Consider the following 20,605-nt stretch of genomic DNA (forward strand, 5'->3'; position numbering starts at 1 on the left):
GCTCCGTTCGGGTGACAAGAACACTTAATGCATGGGTGGCACTGAGCAGATAAAGGGCTGGAGGGCTTTTACAGGCTCTACTAAAGTGCTTTCTTCAGACTAGAAGTACACAATACCATGGTGATAAGGCTGTCCTGTGCTGATCTAAGGAAGCCTGTGATAAGGAATATAATAGGAGCAATAAGTAAGATGAAAGATTCTTTTTTTTTTTTTTAATTCCAGAACCTGTGTATCTGTGTATACCAGCTGCTTACAGATGTTTTTCTGAAGCTCATGTTTTCAAAGTGTTGCATGCTTCAGCTCCATCTTAAATGGTTTCACACCACAAACTGTGGGCCATTTATTGCTCATCATTCCAAAGCCATTGAACTCTTCAGCTGTGCAGTCTGCTCCCTCCAGCCTTCCCACTGAGAATAAACAAGAAATTGGCAGGGATGGGGAGAAGGGGACATCCAAGAGACACTGAGAGCACGTCAAAGAGTGCCAGGAAGGGCCAACACAAAATACAGCCCTGCCACGTCCGCGTGTTGCTACTGCTGGGCTGCACTTGCAGTGGATGTCCCTGCTTTAAGCAGACAAAAAGTCAAGCCCTTTAACTCAAGCACAGTGGGGTTTATTATTGCCTCCTTGCGATGGGTGGGGAACAGGCTGTAGGTGATGAAATAACACACGCTGTAGTGATGTATCAGCAATGTATGCCACCATCACTTCCTTTGACTGTTCCACAATTATCTATTATTCGTGGAGCACAAGTCTGGTTATTCATTCAATGACCACAGAGAAGGCAACTTTCTTGATAGTCTACGTACTAAAATCAATGAAGCTGTAAGTGCAGCTCGAAGTGATTCAGCCAACCAGCCAGGCACGTACAGGCATAGTTCACTTCAGGTAGGCCTATCACATCCTTTGAGATGTTCTAGAGCAGCCAAGACATCTACATGGAGCTCACAAGAACACCAGTTACCTGTGGAACTCTGGAGCTCTTTCTGCAGCAGCAGTTGGATATAGCAGGCAATTTACAAGGGCACTTGGATGCTCACGACTGGTCATGCAAACCACTCTCCTGGTGTTTCTCTCAGAGATCGTTTCTAGGCTATACAGCCAAATATAAGGGCTTTCCTACTGCAGTTCAGGAGCCCTGCTGCAGGAAAGCTGAGTGCTGGCCCAGGTGGGGCCATCATGGGGGTTGGGGAGGACCCTAACTATAAATTAGAGGTCGGTGCCGAGCAGCTTATGTAGACCTTGTCGCAACCTACAGATGGGTTAATTCCTGTCGAGAAACTGGCTGCACTCTCATGAGGTGTTAAACAAAATCAGTAACTGATGTAATAGCAGCCTGCCGTTCTTAAGATCTTCCGTCTTTCTTTGAAGATGGCTGGGATAAGTACTTCTCTCACCTGTGTTGTGTAGAAGTCAGAGTATTTGATTGAAGAAAGTCTTCCTGGCTTTAGCACTCAGTAATCTTCTTTTGTACTGGAGTAATTGGGGGAACTGCAGTGCCAGAAGTTCACTGCTTTCTTAATGTGACCACCAGTTATGACTGTGAGATGACTTAAAACCATTTATTTTATTATTATTAAGGACTGTTTTACATAACAGTGCAGCCAGATCCTAAACTAGGCACCCCATCCCTTCCCAGCTAGAGGTTCTTGCTGGATGTTAACCTCCGTAAGAGCTGTTTGATCCTCTTTTTCCTCAGCAGACTCACTCAGAAACTAGCCATTGTCCAATGTTAAGCTAAAGGATGAAAACTGATTAAAAAATCCTTGTAAAACTCTGTGATGAGTTGACAAATCAAAGCTGACAGTTTTGCTCTTCAGGTAGAACTGAGCTTTCTATAATAAGGTGCAATTACTTGTACAAGAGAGAGCTTTCTTACAGGAAGATTTGTGTGTGAAATCAATTACCGCACAAGTTAAAGATTAACAAAATCTTCACCTGTTTCTGGATTCATGTGCACTTGTGAGGATCTACTGTCCCTAATAAAGAAACACAGTCGATGTGGGAAACACAGATAAAAGCTGTAACAGCAGGGCAAGCTGAGCTGGTCAGTGCTCCATACAGTGGATACCAACAAGCAGCCTGCAGGGAAGAAGGCAGAGATGGTGAGTGTGAACCAAGGCCTGACAATTCTGGTTGGATGCAAAGAGCACATTTTGAATCCCGAGTTGACAACAGGATGAGCCTCCATCTCACCAGCTCTTCACTCCAGGCAGTGCTCCTGTCCAAACCGCACGCTGTAGCCAAGCACTAAGCTCCCTGCCTTACCCAGCCAAACCCGCCCTGCATTGCCATGCCACTTTTATCCCTGAAGCCTGAGGGACTTCAGGAAGAGCAGAAACCGCTGGGAAGCACATCGCGTTCCCTCAGCCCTCCTGTCCTCCTGACAGGAACCGTTCCCGTACGCCGTGCTGTTCCGCAGCAGGAGCTGCCATCTTCTCCACACGCACCAGGCTCAGCTCGCTCCTCCCGGCTCGGTCCCGGCGGGCGCCGAGCTCTCCTCGCTAAGAACAACTTGAGCACGGCGCCGACAACCAACGCTCTCCCACAGCCCCTCCAGCCCCGCAGCACCGCCCCGCATCCCGACGCCGGGCCGAGCCCCCTCCCCTCTGCCCGGGCGCCACCCGCGGAAGCCCCGACCCCTCAGCTCCGCCCCGCTCCCGGCTGTGGGCTGTGGGGCCGGGCGGGGGAGCGGCCCCGGCGGCCCCGGCCCCGCCCCGCCATGCCGCAGCCGTAGGCAGCCGGCGGCCGCTCCCAGCCCTCGGCCTCCGCGGCCTCCGGGAGGCGCGGCGGCGGCACGGCGCTGCCCGATGGGCGGGCTGCTGAGCGGCGTCAGCTTCAAGGAGCCCACCACGGTGGAGGACTGCGACTCCACCTGGGAGACCGACTCGGAGCCCGAGGCGCCGGAGCCCGGCGGGGAGCCGCGGCGGCAGCAGCAGGAGGAGGAGGGGGTGTGCACCGCCGCGGGAGGCGGGGAAGAGCCGCCTGCCGCTGACGATCGGCCCGAGGAGCCCCCGGTGCCGCCGGAGCAAGGGGAGCGGGCGGAGGGGGACAGCGGCGGCCCCGAGCAGGTACCGCCCGCGCTGGGAAACCACCGGGTCCGGCCCCGAGCTGCGGCGGGCCGGGAGGAGGTGGGGAGGAGAGGGAGGGAGGGAGGCGGTGTGACGCCCCGACCTGCGGAACCGCTGGCCGGGAGACCGAGGGGAGGTCGGGCTGTTCCCGGCCGGAGGCGTCGTGTCAGGGTGCGGAAGGAACGACGCGGGTGCTCGGGCGGGGCAGAGGCCGCTGGCAGCCCGCCTCCATCCCTCGGGCCTGGCCGCTCGCGGTTGCGGGGCCGTGAGGTGGGTCGTACCCCGCCGGCCCTGGAATAGCGCTGCTCCTGCTTCCAGCACAGCTTCTGCCTTACGTTGCGTTTAGTGTGGAACTTGGCCTCGGGATCGAATGGTTGAAGAGCCGGAGTGTTGGGGCAGGCGTGGCAGGGAGGCGTGGCACCCGCCGGCTCTTGAGCGGGGGTCCCTCCGCAGCCATAACGCACCGCAGCGCTGCATGGCTATCAGTGTCGCTGGAGTTTGCCCCGAATGCGAGGTGGATCCTTTGGGTCTGGTGTTTTTGGCTTACAAACCACCACTGTGTGCAATAAACAAGTATAAGCATTTTCTTTTTATTTCTACTTGATACACGATACTAGTGGCATGCTGATGCCTGTATCAGGGGCTATTGCTAGCTCAGGTAAGCACGCTTTGCCTGCGGTTAAAGTCGAGCTGCATGGAAACAAATGCCAGTCAGTAATGTCATACTGATAAGCAATGAGTGGACGATAATAAAGGCAATTGTGATCACGGGAATTTCCCTTTTTAGATGTGGCTTTAACCTATCGCATGCATGTGGCAAGGTGTGCAATTACTCTTTTTACTCCCTCGTTTGACCTTTACTCTTAGCATATAGACTTGTTTTAGTAAATTAAACAATCCAAGTCCCTTTGTTATGGTATAGTAATAAAGCTGTTTATAGTATTAGTTATAAGAAGGTGTTGTGGAAAATAAAGTGGCTGGCAGCAAGTTGAATTCTCTGTAGAGCAATGCACCTTTTTCTTCAACACATGGTGGTTTTTCCAGCATTCTGCCCAGTCAGTGGGGCGGCTTCCATTGACCTTGATGTGTGCTGCTTGTTTCAGGTCATAGCAAACAGCTGCTGTTCAGCGCAAGGCCTTGTACAAGTGTGTTTTCTCCCTGCACGTTTTCCTTTGGGGCTTTAGTGGCATTTCTTACTAGGTTTTAAACTTTAATTACTCAGGTTCAGTGTTTGGTTTTGTTTCTATATCATTATTATCTACTCTTTAAATGTTTCAGAGCGGTGATGGAACCGAGCTGACAGCCAAGCCAAAGAGAAGCTTCTATGCAGCAAGGGATTTATACAAGTACCGACATCAGTATCCAGTAAGAATATTTTATGGTTTCGAATTCTCTTTTTTAGTAGAGAGCAGCACACATTCTGGAAAGTCCTGAATGTAACAATGCTTAATAAACGTGAGAAATATGGATAGTCACAAAGCTGCCGGAAAAGCCCGACATGTTGGCGAGTGGGGAATGAAACAAGGGCAGCACCTTTTCATTCTAAATGTAAATGCACACACATAAGGTGTGTAAGGGCTTCGAAAGGGCTGACAATAGCAGGACACGGGGAAATGGTTTTAAGTTGAAAGAGGGAAGATTTAGGTTGGATGTTAGGGGGAAGTTCTTCACTAGGAGAGTGGTTAGGCCCTGGAACAGGCTGCCCAGGGAGGTTGTGGGTGCCCCATCCTTGGAGGTGTTCAAGGCCAGGTTGGACGGGGCCCTGGGCAACCTGATCTAGTAAATGTGTATGTTTGGTGGCCCTGCCAGGCAGGGGATTGGAACTACATGATCCTTGAGGTCCCTTCCAACCCGGGTCATTCTGTGATTCTGTGATTCTGTAAGCTTGGGAAGAGTGACAGAATCCCAGAAAGGGATGTATGCATTGAATATTGAACAGGGTACATAGAATAATGGGTTATTTGTCTCTTGGAAGTTCCTTGAGCCAGAAATCCAGGTGCTGCTGCGCTTGCTGTTTTTCCTTGGTAGGAGAAGAAGGTGGTCAGAAGGAAGTAGCAGATGTTTAAACTGCTTCCCTGAACCGAACCTGGAAGTTCTTTCCACTTTTCTAAACTGCAGAACCTTTATTGTCCTCAAATTACTCAAAGAGCAGAATGTCACTTTGTGGGTATTCTCAGTAGCGGGTTCTGTTTTATAGACTGATAATGCCCCGTTTTCTTTCTTTCTTTCAGCAGAACTTTAAAGATCTTCGATACCAAAATGACTTGTGCAATCTCCGCTTTTACAAAAATAAAATCCCTTTTAAGCCTGACGGTGAGTAATCTGTAACAGTTGAACGTTCACCCATAACAATAACAGAGTGAGACAGGTATTTTCACAGTGATGATAAATTAAAAGTGTCTGGCTATATATTGTATTATTTGAACCTCCCGTGTTGGACTAGCCTGTTGATAATGCACAGGATGATGATGCTTAAACCAAAGTTTGCTTCTACTCTAGACCGGTGGTGCTTTTCTTGTGCTGAAAAATACGATGAGATGTTGTTAGCACAACACATTTACACTAGTGGCGCTGCCTTTTGTTAAACAAAGATAAAGCTGTTCCACCATGCTTAGCAAACTCTTACTGTTTAAAAGGACGCGATGGGGATCAGGGTGTTATTCCTAGCACCACATCAATGTGTTGTTACTTCCTCATGTGTGAGAAATTGTTTTGTTATCATTGCTGTAATAATCAAAAGTCCCTGGTAGTTCTGGTAACAAAGCAGGACTCTCATTGTGCAAACACAGAACAAGCTGGAAGATGACAAACCCTGCTCTAGAGAGTATGCTGTCCTCTTGTCCCTCATACTTTGATTGCAGACAGATGAGGGAAGCAGAAGGAGACAATAAAACAGTACCGGTTAAAACGATAGGCAGGAGTCTTGGCGTGTGAGAGCTCAGCCATTGACAAAAAACACAACAAACTTCAAGCAGCAGAGTTCTGAAAGAATGAGGAGGTTACTTTGAAGGTGTTTGCAGGGAGATTTTCTCAGCGTGAGAGGAGCTGAAATACAAAAGTGTGTATTTGAATACATAAGGAGTGAGAAGTGGAGGCTGCTGTTGAGGGCTGTTCAGAGGCAGGAATCAATCTCATAGGTTGTGACGCGGTAGGATGGGACAGATCACAAAAGACTTAAAGTGAAGGTATGTAGCTTTTGGCTTTTTTTTTCCCTGATGTTACAGAAAGGGACTTCACAGACTCCACAATGGAAGAACACAAAGCGAAAAAAGAAAGGAATCATTGTGAAGTTTAAAAGAAAACCACTGCTGTTGTCTAGAAACTTGTTCTCAGCAGCATTCAAAGTAGATGTAAAGGTGGCAACAATGCACTTTTCAAGGTCAAGAAAAACAACGTTGAGATGAAACACCTAAATTCTGATGGAAAGATGAAGCATGATAAAGAAAGATGTAAAGATGTCAGTATAGCCTGGAAGGTTGAAAATGACAGCTGTTGATAGGCAAGGTAGTGAGTGATAATAACCTCAGCAAGTGAGATAAGTCAGGTTATGCAGAAGAAAGATAATAATCCTGAATTTTAGATCTAGATATACAGAGGCTAATGCTGAAGACTTCATTTTTAGCTTGGCTAGATGGAAAATGTTAGATCTGTGAGTTACCACCAAAAAAGAAAAAAAGGGAAAAGTTCAGAGGACTATGTGAGCCTGAAACAGAAAGGGTTTGGGGTGATCCTTTAAGGGCTGGAAAAGGAAGGAGATATGGTGCTTTTGTGAATGGTAAAGAATAGTTACTACCTCAACCTAGCCCCAGGTCCAAGAGAGTATTTAGAGGGAGTTTAACCTAGTGCATTATGGGCTCTACTAGTGGGGAATGTTACTGAGGGAAAGACAAGAAATTGGTAGGGCAATCCTAGATCTGAAGTTTAATTCCACGACCTTCAGACTGTTGAGTTACCCTGTGTTTAGTGCTTGGAAATCAGTGCGAAGCTTTCTGATACTTGAAACATAATTACTTTACAAGTTCTGTGGGATGTGATGGGGCAGGAGAGCCTGTTAGTCCGATCCTTTTCCAGCCTTGCCTGCACTATGAACTTTGTGTTCTTATCTCTCTGACTACTTTCTCTATTTATTTATTTTTTCTTTTAAGTACAAAGGGAGTTTTCACTTGGTACTGGGACTGACATGGAAAATTTCAGTAGGCAGAGATAACCCATGTGTAATACGAGACTACTCGAATGGCACTTTGGGCTTTTTAGGTCACTCCTGTGCTATTTGAATTTGGGAGAGACCGTGCTGCCATGGTTGAACTGCTGGTTTCAGACTTAAAAACATGCTAATATAGGCGGTTCATGGGAAGAGAGCATAGATTTTGGAACAAGTTATATCCTTGTATGCACGTGTCTGATCTGTAACTGAATTTCATGTCTGTGGTCTCGATGTGGAGAATGATTAATTTTCTTTTTGGTGTATTTTGTCTCCTTTTTGTTGTCACCCTGTCATTGCAAGAGGCACTGACTAAATGCCACGACTGTTTTCAGTCTACTAAAAGCTGAGATTTCCATTTGATGAGCTTGACCTGAGCCTCCAAGCTCCAATTTATAGCAATGGCGTCAATGCACTTGGCCATAGATTTTCAGATCTTAACATTAGTTGCAGCTGGAGAGATTCCTAGAATGAAAGCTTTATCGAAGTCTTGAGGCCTTATTCTACTAAAATGATAAATACACAGACCTTTCTTGTGTTAAAGCAATGGCGGTTGACTCATGTTTCAATAATATACTGAAGTGGTTTGTCGATTAGCAGTCAGTGTGATAAAGAAAACTAGAAAAATGAGAATATTTTGAAAATTGTATTTCTTTAAGTTATTGTCGTATACCCTCAGGTGTTTCAATCCAATTGATTTTATTTTTTCTTTAATTAAAATTTGATAAAACTCTTGTTTTTAATTAAGTTGCAGCAACTAAATAAATTACTTTTTAATAGACCTTATTTTACACAGTATGTGAGAGAAAATTGAAGCATGTATTCTGTCAATATGATGCGCTTGACATGTACTTACTTTATGTAGCTGAAAGCTGGTCTTGGTGGCTACCTAACAGTGTTTTCTAATTATTTTTATGCAGGAGTTTATATTGAAGAAGTCCTAAACAAATGGAAAGGAGACTATGAAAAACTGGAACATAACCACACGTACATACAGTGGTTGGTCACTTACTGCCTGCTTCTATTTCAAAGAATTAAGTGGATCAAGTATTTATGTACTGTCAGCTGTAATTCATTGTTTCTTTTAACAGGCTTTTCCCGCTAAGGGAACAAGGTCTGAACTTCTATGCGAAAGAATTAACTACATATGAAATTGAGGTAATACAAGTTCAGCTTAAAACAAACCATCACATTAATATTGATGCTTAACTACTTCTTGTTATGCAGAGTTGTTTTTATACAATGCAGAGGTACTTGCTTTAATGCCACTTTGAATTTGGGATGTTTTCTTTGTTAGGAGTTCAAGAAAACAAAAGAAGCAATTAGAAGATTCCTTTTGGCTTACAAAATGATGCTGGAATTTTTTGGAATAAAACTGATTGATAAAACTGGAAACGTAGCACGAGCTGCTAACTGGCAAGAAAGATTTCAGCATTTGAATGAGTAAGTAATGACATGCACTCAACGCTCTAGAATTGCTGTAGAATCTCTTTAGTCTTTTGTTTCCTAGAGTGAGGGAAGATATATTTTTCCAAAGATTGCCAGGATAAAGATGAAAAGAAATGCTCAATGTCTAGTTTGTGTCTGTATGTGTACATTCTTCCTTCCCCTTTCTCTGAATCTTAAAATCATGTCACAGAATCTTTTGAGTTTGAAGCGAACCTTTAAGGTCATCCAGTCCAAATCCCCTGCAATGAACAGAGACATCCACAGCTATATCAGGTTGCCCAGGGACCCTTCCAGCTTGACCTTGAATCTCTCCAGGTATGGGGCATCCACCACCTCTCTGTACAGCCTGTTCTACTGCCTCACTATGATTACTGTAAAAAACTTTTTCCTTATATTTTGTCTAAATCTCCTCACTTTTAGCTTGAAACCATTTTCCCTTGTCTTATTACTAAAGAATCTGTCTCCTTTCTCATAGCCCCCTTCAGATTTTGAAATGCCACTCTCAGGTCTTCCCAGAAACCCAGGAGGTCCTGAAGTCCTCTTTTTTGGTTGTGCTTCTTGCCTTTTAAGGGGCTGACGTCATTGCATTCTGTGCAAGTACAACTTGAGGTGGTGCTGAAGAAGATCACAGTTCCACAATTATTTGTCTGTCTTGCTATGGAATGCTGTCATAGAATCATAGAGTCACCAAGGTTGGAAAAGACCTAAAAGATCATCCAGTCCAACCGTTCATCTATTACCAATAGCTTCCACTAAACCATGTCCCTCAACACAACGTCCAGTCGTTCCTTGAACACCCCCAGTGTCGGTGACTCCACCACCTCCCTGGACAGTGCATTCCAGTCGATTGATCCTAAAGCTCAGTTTCTCAGTTATAGGGAATGGGGTGTTTGTCTTTGTACGTATGTTATTTTTCTTGAGAAAAATCGAATTCCCCATGCCTGTGTGGAAGCTGTGTAAAAAAAACATTCCTCCCTCCTCAAAACATGTTCTACTTTGAATTTGATACTAATTAACTACAGTGCTTAAGTGGAGAGGCTTAGACGTGTATTGAGTCAAACCTTACCTTTGGCTTTCATCAGCAGACTGTTTGTCACCTTACTTCATCATTATGGGGAGAGTAAGTTTGCACTAAATTTAGTAGTCTTCTTGCAGTATTTTACTCTCCAGTCTAAATGAAAACCTTTTTTCTTAAGGTAGGATTACTGGTGGCTAAATCTGAGTGAATGATAAGGATAATTTGTTACTCATTTCACTCAAATTTTATGAGCCAGCTAACAGGGACATGAGGAGTTAGGCGACAGATAAAATCGGGTTCCAAGAGACCCGAATGTCACTCACTGCATATTCATACGTTGTAATTACTACATTGTTATAATACAAAGTAATTATATGAGAGTTTGTTTGTATACACACTACTATGTAGCTACTCATTATATCACTAGTGAGCAGCTAAACTACTTCAAATCAGGAGTTGTGATTCTTTTAACCTAACTTCTGCTGTGTGAATTTTAGGTGTTTAAGTTATGCTGTTTACTTAGATGTGTTTACAAGGGACTCCACACTTCAGAAGAAATTTCAGAAGAGAAATTTATTTCACCTACTTCCTCAGTGCCTTTTGCAGACATTAATTTTCAATTCCAACATCCTTGCAAAGGAGGTACTAGCAGGCTTCATCAGCTGTGAGAAATAAAACTACACAAAGCCAGAGCTATATATCTTGAGTGATTAAAACTGAATGAGAAATTGTATTTCCAGTTCTGTTTCTGTAAGTCTTTTTCTTTTCTGATTCAGTGGATTTTTATAACCTTTTCTTTCAAAGGTCTCAACACAACTACTTGAGAATCACTCGAATTCTGAAAAGTCTCGGTGAACTTGGCTATGAGAGTTTCAAATCTCCCCTGGTAAAATTTATTCTCCATGAAGCTCTTGTGGAAGATACCATTCCCAATATTAAGCAGAGTGCTCTAGAATATTTTGTGTATACTATTAGAGACAGAAGAGAAAGGAGAAAGCTCCTGAGATTTGCTCAGCAACATTATACACCGTCAGAGCATTTTATCTGGGGACCCCCAAGAAAACAGAAGTCAGAAGGAAGCAAAACAAACAAAAAGCCAGCATCTCCAATTTCTGTTCACAGTAGTTATATTTCTAAGCATAAGAAACTGAAAGAGCCTAAGAGTACATCCACAAGCGGAACCTCAGCTAGTAAAGCAACTGAAGAGAGAAAAGTAGAACTCACAAAAAGTGGAGAAGAAAATGATCAGGATGAACAAGAAATGAACTGTGATGCTTTTAAGCAGAGTGGTGAAAAGAACAGCAGTACCGATAGTGGTCAGCTTTCAAAATCAGAAGAAACTCCTGATCCTTCAGACAAAAAAGAGGACGCTTCTCATTCCAAAAAGGATGATGAAAATATGAACAGTGACTGCGGAAATCATCCAGGCGTTACAGATAAAACTTTATGTGACACTGAGAATTGTTCAAATAACGTATCGTCAGATCTGCAGGATAACCTTGAAAAGGATACGCCTTCAGGGGGAACCACCACAAAAACCAACGATGAAATCAAATTATGAATCTGAGGTTAAAAGTCTTTGTTTCATAATGAATGAAGCAAATTATTCATCACTTCTTCATTCCGTGTGAAACTTACATCTAATCTAGTATAAAATGTTCATGCTTGTTGGGAATGCATCAGATTAGGCTTCGGTTACGCTAATGAATTTTGCTTTTTTTAATCTCAGTTTATCAGATGAGAATCAAGTGTAGTTACTTAAAACTATTGTGTTAATTCAAAGCCTAGGAGTTCATAATGTTTTCCAGATATATTGCATAAGAAAAAAAAAAATAGCACTTTTTCCCAAAAAATTCATCCAGCATTTACTTATTTATTTATTTAAAATGTAATTTTCTACTAAGTCTTAGAACATCTCAATTGAAATTTGTTTTAATATGTTTTCGGTGTTGATTTGTTTGTATGAAATGACTAGAAATTATTTCAAGAGCAAAATTGGTCACAAGTGGATTTTCCTTAGGAACTGTGTTCGTGTTGAATGGCAGCATTTGCACAGCGTCTTTTACCTTAGATTAGCACCCTTGTCTGAGACAATAGATCTTGAAACATCCTATGCAGCTGGATAGCCGTTACATCACACGGATGTTTAACTGTATACACAGCTTTTGTGTACAAGGAAAGTTGCACTTTATCTTTTAGTCTCTAAAGTTTTCTCATGCCTCTTTTGCTGCTTCTGCTAATTTGGGTTGTGAGGTGGAGTCGTTCTTAGATTTGGTCTCAGCATGAAAGCTCTCTGTTGATCAGCAGCTGGTTTTGGTAGCTGGAAAGCCCCTTTCCCTGGGCGTCAACCACCAGCAGCTCCAAAGCACTTCTGTTTGTTTTATTGCTTGTTTATTTTAATGTTTTTTTTTTTTCCCTTAGCAAAACACTGCTTAGCCATCAAAGCCATTGGAGGAAATGTCACCTGGCTTGTCCAGCTGAATCTGAACTAAATTTGGGTGAGGTCTGTACAGTGCAGAATCTCCTGATGCTGGCCTGTGGTAGAAAGCCAGTCCTGCTGGTTTATAAAGTGAAAGGAATTTCAAGTATTTGCTTTCTATTAGATGTTTTTTACTTTTTAATGTTATTTAATAGGCTGAGTACTGAGAAAAGCCCATTTGCAGCCTGACTAGAGCCCAGCAGATAGGAATTTCTCAATTATATCTTTCCCAGTTTTGTTTACTTAAAGACCATGAGATTTGCCTGAGCATCTTTTTCTAACTTCGTGCCATTCAGTCAAGTAAGATGCTACCCAGCAAGTTAACTGTATACCATATGGATTAAAATGTAGTGCAGGTAGAACTCATGCTTTCTACAGTCCTAAAAATAGTCTACTATATGTATTTTCTATTTTAAAATGTATATATTATCCACTGCCTCTAATGTATTTTTGATGAAATATTATAAAGCAAGTACCTGACTATAGTTAGAGTGTCAGAGTGCTGCAGGACTTCATTCGAGTCTTGTCACTCAAAATGACAGTCTTTCAGGGGTTTAAAAACATAGATGAAATGTCTTGTATTTTTCTCTATCCCTAATTTCCATTATGGCAGTGCATAATCTCCTTCTTTCCCTAGGTAGCTTTGTTTCTTGGGGTCAAGCAGAGCTGTAATTAGAGATTTTCATACCAGTGGAGAAAGATTAAGCTCTTTCCATCCAAAAGAGACAGAGGGAAGTTATATTTCTACTTTTTCTGTGCTATCTTGTAAGGAAAGGGTGTAAATGTCTGTTTTCTGTTGTGTTTCTGTTTGTTTGTCTTTTAAGGGTAGCCCAGGTTTTTCAACAGGCATCAAGTCTGTCTGAATGGAAATGTCCAAGAGAATTCCCTCCCAGTCAGTGCTTCATGAAAGGTGGACAACTCAGCTGGTGCTGAGAACGACCTTCAAACTGCCCTGGTCTTAAAGCAGGGATCCCCTTTTTCATGCTTGACCCTGACCTTCTGAGCAGAAGAGGGCAGGAAATGCTTAGATAATATTAGTCCACGTAGTTGAAGACTCCAGCCCTACACATAGACTCAGAGAGGACAGTTCTGTGTTCTGCCTATGACTTTTTAAATCTCGAGTGCCTAACCATGTCAACTTAATAGCGTTGTTTTAACGTGGTTATTACTTGAATGGCATAGGGAAAATTTACACTGTGTATGAAGAACAGAAATATAAGCTAGTTATGCAGAACCTTCAATTTCTAGGCTTCTCTATTGAGGTAAAACATTTATTTATTTATTTTTAAATTGCATAGTGTTCAAGTGGAATAGGAGTCAGTAGGGGTTTTATTGTATTTATACTGTAATTTGAACACGATCTCAGGAGATTTGCCTTCATTTGACTTCTGAACAGCAACAGGAAGAGAAATACGGCTCTTTAACCAGAAAGCTGGTTGTAGCCTTCTGTGGGATGCACACCCAAAAAGCTTCACTGCAGTATGTTATTCTGCTATTGTGATATGCCTTGCACCTACCCTGCACGTGCTTGTTGGTTGTCCACTTTTAATTAAGTACTTAATGTAAAAATTGACTTTTTTTTTTTTTAATTGGCAGAGCTGTGTGCATTAATTGTCCAGTGTGTCTGAAAATAGAATTGGGAACTTTGCAACTTGTACCTGTATTAACTTTTTATTTTTAAATCCCCATCTCAGTATATTTCTATCATCATTATTAAAGAGAGAGGTGAGAACAGTAGTGATGTGTCAACTACCTGTGAAGAACTTTGGGATGAGGAAAGTATTCTGTGTCAGATGGCCTCCTTCATTCTGTAAACTGTCTTATACCCATGTCAGCAGACTGAAGTGTCTCCCATGAGACTCTTCAGCTTTAAGTGACAAATTTGCTCTGTGTAAAATGTGATGGTGTATCATAATTTTCATAGAGGAGTTGTGTCGTGATTTTGCAAGTGCTCGAATGAGGGATTCATTGCAGAGCGATGGATGTGTAGCATCCCACTGAGATTTTTGAGGACCAAATGGGTGTGATACATTTCATTACAGACTCGTGTCCTTGGCAGCTAGAAGCACCCTGTGCTTGTTAGGTAAGTATTGGCTTTCAGGTTTTCAAGCATTCTCATAAAAGCCAATACTTTATTATTTAACTATTACTTCAGCAACTGAGCGTGCGTGCAAACAAAGTCAGGACACTTGCTCACTATTAAACTAGATTTTTTGTGTTTGTTTTAATCTTGCTGTGCACTTAAATATTCAGGGATTTCTGTGTACTTCTATCATAATGTGTTGGCCCAGTGTTTTACTAGAACCTGAGCTATTCACATATTAATTGGATGGAACCTCCCATTTAGGGGTTCTTACACCTGAGCAGCCTCTGCTACTGAGTGAAAAGTGAGCGTATTCACAGGTCTGTGAATTTGATTCTTTGTACCCTCTTGTGAGGGTACATGAATGTGTGACTTGGCAAAATGCTGATGAGTGCATACATGTACAATTGCCTTCACTTACAAGGCAGCCAACAATACAGCACTTCGAGATCAGTTCCATCTTTGTGCCCTACTTGTGGGGATGTAACTATGCCTCAGCACCTGAGGATGGTGTAGCATGCAGGCTGAAAGCTTGGATTCACAAGGCGTGCACCACTAGCCGTTCAGATAAGAAGAGCACTTACATGTGTGCACATGTCTAGGGGCAGGACCGAGTTCTTGGTGTCTATTGCTTGTATTTAAAAGTATGATCCTGAAGGGTACTAAATATATTTGCAATAACCCTTTGAGAGCTGTTCTGTGGGTTGGCCAGCTCCTCAGTTTCCTGCCCTAAGTTAACAGCAGTCTAATGTATTTCTAAAAATTTCTTAAAGCATTTCTATAATCACAGTTAATATTTCATGTAACCCAATATAAACCTCTGTGAATTGTTCCAGGAAGATACTAACAATCTACAGTTATTTATATCTACTAAACTCAGAAAGATTACAGACCTTATAAGCTTTGTATAACTTTGATGGATATCAAAATTACCTATAAGGTAAGTCAAAGAGTTTTAAATGGAAAATGGCTTGTTTTCTTTTTTTCTTTTTTTTTTTTTTTAAATAAAATTTATTTATGTCTGTTTACTTGAATCATTTTGTGCCCCTTTCTTTTCCTGACAGTTGTGGCAGTAATGATTTGTCTAGAGCCTGAGAAGCAAGGGGGAATAAAGAGCTACTGGTTCACCTGCTGTGAAGAGGCTGCTTGGTAACAGCCTTTTGTGCTAGTATTTGTGATACAAAATGAATTGCCATAGACAGTTTCTAACCTTGCCTATTGCTGATTATGGCTAAGAGGCAAGTCCTTTTAGATGTGATATTGCCCAAGATGATATTGCAGTATTTAGGAAAAAATAATTTCATAGAACTGGAAAGCATTTTCCTTTTAGAAGATACGGTATTGCTCATTCTTATTAAAAAGCAAGTGATCATAAGTATGTTAATGCAAAACTAATCAGAAATTATGGTAAAATACGTATCTAAGTGAATGCGTATCCGTAATTATGCCGTACATTTAAAGGTAATATGTTTAATTTTCCGGACAAAAGTAGTATTTATGGGTAGGATGCAAAAATGTGAATGAAATTTATACATTAACAAAATTGACAAAATCGTGTTAATGGTGTACGTTAGATTATAACCTAAGATATAACGAACCTTGTATCCTGTGAGCAGTGATGGCCACCAACAGTTTGTGGTGTGCAAGGAAAGATAAAGGCTTTTTTTTTCCTCCATGCAGTTTAGTTTTAATCCCCCGTGATTCAGCCTTGACAGTCCCTTTTGGCAGTGAGCTCCATGTTTTAATTTTGTTTTGTTTGGCAAAAGTAAGCTATTGTTCATCTCCAATCTGTTTATTCAGGAATCGCTAGCGTGTTTGAACACAATTACTGCAAGTACTGTAAGATGAACAGTAGTACATTTCCTGCTGTTTTTAAAAGCCTTTGGAAATTCTAATAAGATACCCGCTTAGGCAGAAAATGTCACTTGTCCAGTGCTGATGATAATGTTATCTTATTCGTCCCTTCAGAATAAAAGTTTATACATATATCCTCCCAGTATAAAGTACTGGAAGTCAGATTCCAAATCCAGAAGTGAGTAGCATTCCTACTGGTGTGAAAGCAAGATCAGTCAGTGGGAAAACCTTTTCTTAGCCAGTGCCTGTCAAGGTGATGCTGGATCTGAACTCAAATAATAAAAGCATGTATTTGGGCAAGCATAAATGATGCAACATGATTTTGTAGAAGACAAAAATCCTGCCTGGGGTGTGCTGAGAACCATACTCCTCATTCCATGTCTCAGTAACTAATTTTGATGCAAGTCTCCATTTCCAATTGTGGTTGAATACAGTAACTGCTCAAATAGTATTCTCATTGTCAAAAAGAGCTTTAAAATGAAGAGTCAAAAGGCCTACAGATGGACTCCGCACGCCTTTCATCTTGCAATTGGGACCATAATAGTAGAGTCACTGTTCACACGTATGTAAATGCAGTCCTCCAAGGGGAATGTAAATTGTGTCTCTATAACATCTGTGAACCGTTTATTTTCCTGAAATCTATTTCTTTTACAGCCCACATTTTTAGTATACTTACTCTTAAGACTATAGTAGAAATTGAGGGTTTATTTTAAAGAAAATATTTAATACATGCCATATGTAGTGGGCTCTTAAAAGATAGTTCAAGGGCTATGGAGATCAAGTGAGGGGAGACCTCCTGTGGCTTTGCACTTCTAATCACTTCTATCTTTATTTTATTTCAAAAGCATAAAGCTGTTCTCTATAAAATGACAAATGTGAGAATTGGCAAATTGTTCTGAAAGAAGACTCTTTCTTCTTAGGAACTTGGCACTTCTTAATTCTACCTTGCTTACAAATCTAGTGGTATATTCATCAGCTGAGGTTTATTGTGAAATATACTGAATGTGTTTACTACTGTGGCTAGCAGCGTGAAATTTATTGTTTGCAGTAAAATGGGTTATGGCATTTATATTTTTGGGACCTGCTGAAGCATGCTTGCTGGTTATTAGTTGCTCCTTTTCTGTCTTAACCCGTTCCTTTGTTGCTTGCCCTTAAGCAGTTTGAGTTGGGTGGCAGATAATGAGGTATAGTTTTGCACTGATACAGATTGGAGCTACTGTACACTTCACTGTTAAAACTTAGTCTAATAAAAGAAGGTGTGTAATAATTAAAAATGAAAAAAGGAAAAAGAAAGGAGACCCAATGATTCTTACTTGAGAACTGAAACAGCTATGTATCTGTTTTGATGAGATATTCTGCTCTCTTGTGTGTCCCTTTGCATTGTTCAATTACAGAATGCCATGCATGTTTGGTAGCACCAATACCATATGTATGTGGTAGGAGTGGTAACCAGTTTCTGGGTTTGTAACGCACTCTAAAGATATATTTTATAATTCTGTAACTGTATGGCAATGTTATGCCAAGAAACAAATTGTACAAACATAAAAAGCAATAGTTTATGTTGCTTACTGCTATATTTTCAGTCGTTTGTTTGTAAAATGAAATACTTGGAGTTCCTTTCAGGTAAATATATTTTTAATAACAGCAGCCAAAAATCTCTAAACTAATAAAGCTTCTTCATTTGGCAGCATTGTTTTAACAACATGTACAAATGCTGTGTACATCTAATACTGTGTAATTGCTGTTCATCGCTTGTTTGTATAGTCTTCTATAAATGTACTGACACCTGAAAGCAGGGCATTAAAGGCTCTGGTCCTCCTTTTTATTTGTCAGCAGCAGAACCACCACAAACAGCAGAGCATTAAGGAAAGGCCCAGAGTGTGCTTTACTAAAACATCTTATTGGGGTTTGATGTGTCTTTTGTTTAATTGGAGAAAGAGGGGTAGCGGGGAGGCAGTTTCATCCCAGCCCCACAAACTTCTGTGGCGACCAGCTCAGATGTAGATTGTCCTTCAGCAGCCCTGTTGCCCTTTTCCTCCTGGATAGGGGAATCTGTGGGTGCTCTGAATCTCCACATGACCAAGATTTTCATCTTGCAAGGTGTTCCTTATGTGGAAGGAGTGTTTCATACATGATCTGTGTTGCTAATGAAGCTTGGAGTTAAGATGGAAATGCTGACTGGCTTCTGTGTTGACACATTGCCCAGTGAAGGAGTAGGAAGGCAATACCACCTTGTGCCGGTGTTTTGGTTTCCCTTAGCAGTTCAGTCACAGTTCCTGAAAGCAGGCTGAAATGCCAAGGTACCTGGGATGGTTCATTGCTCCTTTGCAAAGACAGGAGGCTGTTACCTTCTCTAACCTTGAAACATAAACTTTACAACCAAGGCTTATGGTCTGTGCGTGGACACTGCTTTTAACACTGCTGCTTGTTTTACCAGCAACTTGGGCTTCGGAGTGCATCCACAGTGTAAAGATTGGTCCAAAGTGAGCACTGACCCTCATGGATGTCAGAGCTGCTTCTGGAGAGTTTTTGAGGGGACATTACAAGGGTAAGACTAATGTGTCACAGCTGCCTGGCCTTAGACAAATTCAGGCAGATCAGCTCCAGAAGAGGTAGCAAAGTGGAAGCTGGGCCTGCACCTTGCTGCCTGCCCAGGCCTAGAGGCATGCACCCAAACCATGCCTTCAGTGCCTCTGGAGAGCTGCCTCTGTTGTGCAGGGAGTGAAGTAACAGAGTTCTGTTCTGCTTTTGCTGTTTTGTTGGGATTTTTTTTCCTGACAGAGCCGTGCTATAAAATGGAGATGAGGTTACTTTATTTTGGTGCTTGCAGATGGTCTAAAGCAAGGCCTAAAATGTTTATAATGATCACATTCATTGCAAAAATGTGATTTAGCTAACAAAACCAGGGAGTTCTCTTCTTAGAATTACATTTTAATGAATTTATTACACTTTGTTTATCTGGGCTAAGTAATAAACTGGAAGATAAAGTATTAAATGTCTTCATTCCCTGAGATCACACAGGCCAGGCATTATCACTTCCAAACGAAACCAGTGGGAGTGATGGGAGAGCAGCTGTGGTTTGAAGTTAATCCTCCAAAGAAACAACAGAAATATTTACCAGAGTGTTTTGTGGCTATAAAGATATATAATGACACAGCTTTTTAAACATGAGCTTCACTAATGTTCTAATTAGTGGTAGAAGTCAGAGCTCTGGTATGACTTTGTTGACTTTGTTTGACTCTATATGAAGGTTGTACTGAGGGATGATTACAAATAGTCCTTAGTGTTGTACCCATGTTGAAAGGCCAGGGTGGCACGGAGAGCCATGCAAGCAAGGCCTCTGCTCCCACCTCCCTAATGACACTGTAATCAAATGTGTTTTGTCTTTACTTAGGGAGAGATTTGGCCTTCTCAGTGCTAGCTTGGGATCTGCAGCAGCCAAGGTTAGGGCTGGGTAGAGACATGGGGCCTGTGGGCTCAGTTATGCTCTATGTCCTCAAGGAGCATAGCTGCCTCCACAAGTGCAATGACCCACAGAAATTACTTGCAATTCAGAACTTTCTTTAAGGTTAAAAACAGAACGATTTTCCAAGGAAAAAAAAAAGCCAATTTATGACGGCTTAATTACACCCACCCATTTGCCTTATCTGATAAACCCTTGGAATGCTTTTAAAATGTTGATATAGTGTATGCAACCCATTGGACATTTTTGCAGGCAATATTCTATAGACATCGTAATTTCCATACTTACTGAGTGTAAGCAGAGCATTTAAAATTCAACTGGTTCTTTCTATTTTTATTTAATGTATAAATCAGATATAATTCATGCATAGCTCCTTCCAGGTTTAGACATTTATTGAACACTATGTATGGTGATAATCATTTTGTGGCAGCTGTTTCAAATTTCAGAATAGAAATGGGGGGAGGGGGAACACAAAAAACCAACCCTCACACTTCCTTTCTCCAGTTTCTTTTGAAAGCTTAAAGAAGGAAGCTTCAGACTTTCAGCTCCAAAACTGGCATCTGAAATTATGGCCTTAAATTACTGCTGAGAACTAGGTCTAGAAACCTTCAGCCCTGCATGAGACCTTCAGTTCCTTTAAGGCAAATCTGTCTTAGTTAACTAAAAATGCAGAATATATACAGTAGAAATGTTGAGGCATTTTTCAGCCCCCAGTCTCCACCTGGGTCTAGACACTGAGAGAGAAATGGGGACATTCATTCTCCAGACTACATCAGGGACCTCACCCTGTTGCACCTTGCTCAGTTGCTACTGGTTTTCCTAAAAGCAGAAGCAGACTTTTCCCAGCTCCCCAGGCTGCACTTTTTCAGTGATGCCTAATGGCCCATTGGTGCATTGTTACCTGTCCTGAGGTCTCTGTCCTAAACTGGCACCAATATTTTCAAGTCTTTTGTTGTTATCCCACCCTTAAACTGTGCAGACACTTGG

At 41.9% G+C, this 20,605-nt stretch overlaps 1 protein-coding gene across 2 annotated transcripts; it reads left to right on the forward strand.

Annotated features, from left to right (window-relative positions):
* The first annotated feature begins 2,429 nt into the window (after positions 1-2,429).
* Positions 2,430-15,335, forward strand: OGFRL1 (opioid growth factor receptor like 1). 2 transcript variants are annotated; one of them, XM_015859087.3, is made up of 7 exons: positions 2,430-3,071; positions 4,350-4,436; positions 5,306-5,384; positions 8,193-8,271; positions 8,364-8,430; positions 8,570-8,715; positions 10,544-15,335. In XM_015859087.3, exons 1-7 carry the CDS (start codon positions 2,811-2,813, stop codon positions 11,298-11,300), a joined length of 1,476 nt encoding a protein of 491 aa, XP_015714573.2. In that variant the 5' UTR covers positions 2,430-2,810; the 3' UTR covers positions 11,301-15,335. The 2 variants fall into 2 exon arrangements, with proteins under 2 accessions (XP_015714573.2, XP_015714572.2); XM_015859086.3 differs by having other exon boundaries at positions 2,625-3,071; positions 5,303-5,384.
* Positions 15,336-20,605: the final 5,270 nt, after the last annotated feature.

The sequence above is a fragment of the Coturnix japonica genome, chromosome 3 (genome assembly GCF_054131305.1).
Source record: "Coturnix japonica strain WE chromosome 3, WE-NBRP24, whole genome shotgun sequence".
NCBI classification, from domain to species: Eukaryota; Metazoa; Chordata; class Aves; order Galliformes; family Phasianidae; genus Coturnix; species Coturnix japonica.

What these genes read in the sequence shown, in the direction of transcription:
- OGFRL1 (XM_015859086.3), top strand. Translation starts at nt 2,811, where the DNA reads ATGGGCGGGCTGCTGAGCGGCGTCAGCTTCAAGGAGCCCACCACGGTG. An exon ending in AGTACCGACATCAGTATCCA is followed by an intron (nt 4,437 to 5,302) that starts GTAAGAATATTT and finishes TCTTTCTTTCAG; the next exon opens with CAGAACTTTAAAGATCTTCG. An exon ending in AACCACACGTACATACAGTG is followed by an intron (nt 8,272 to 8,363) that starts GTTGGTCACTTA and finishes TTCTTTTAACAG; the next exon opens with GCTTTTCCCGCTAAGGGAAC.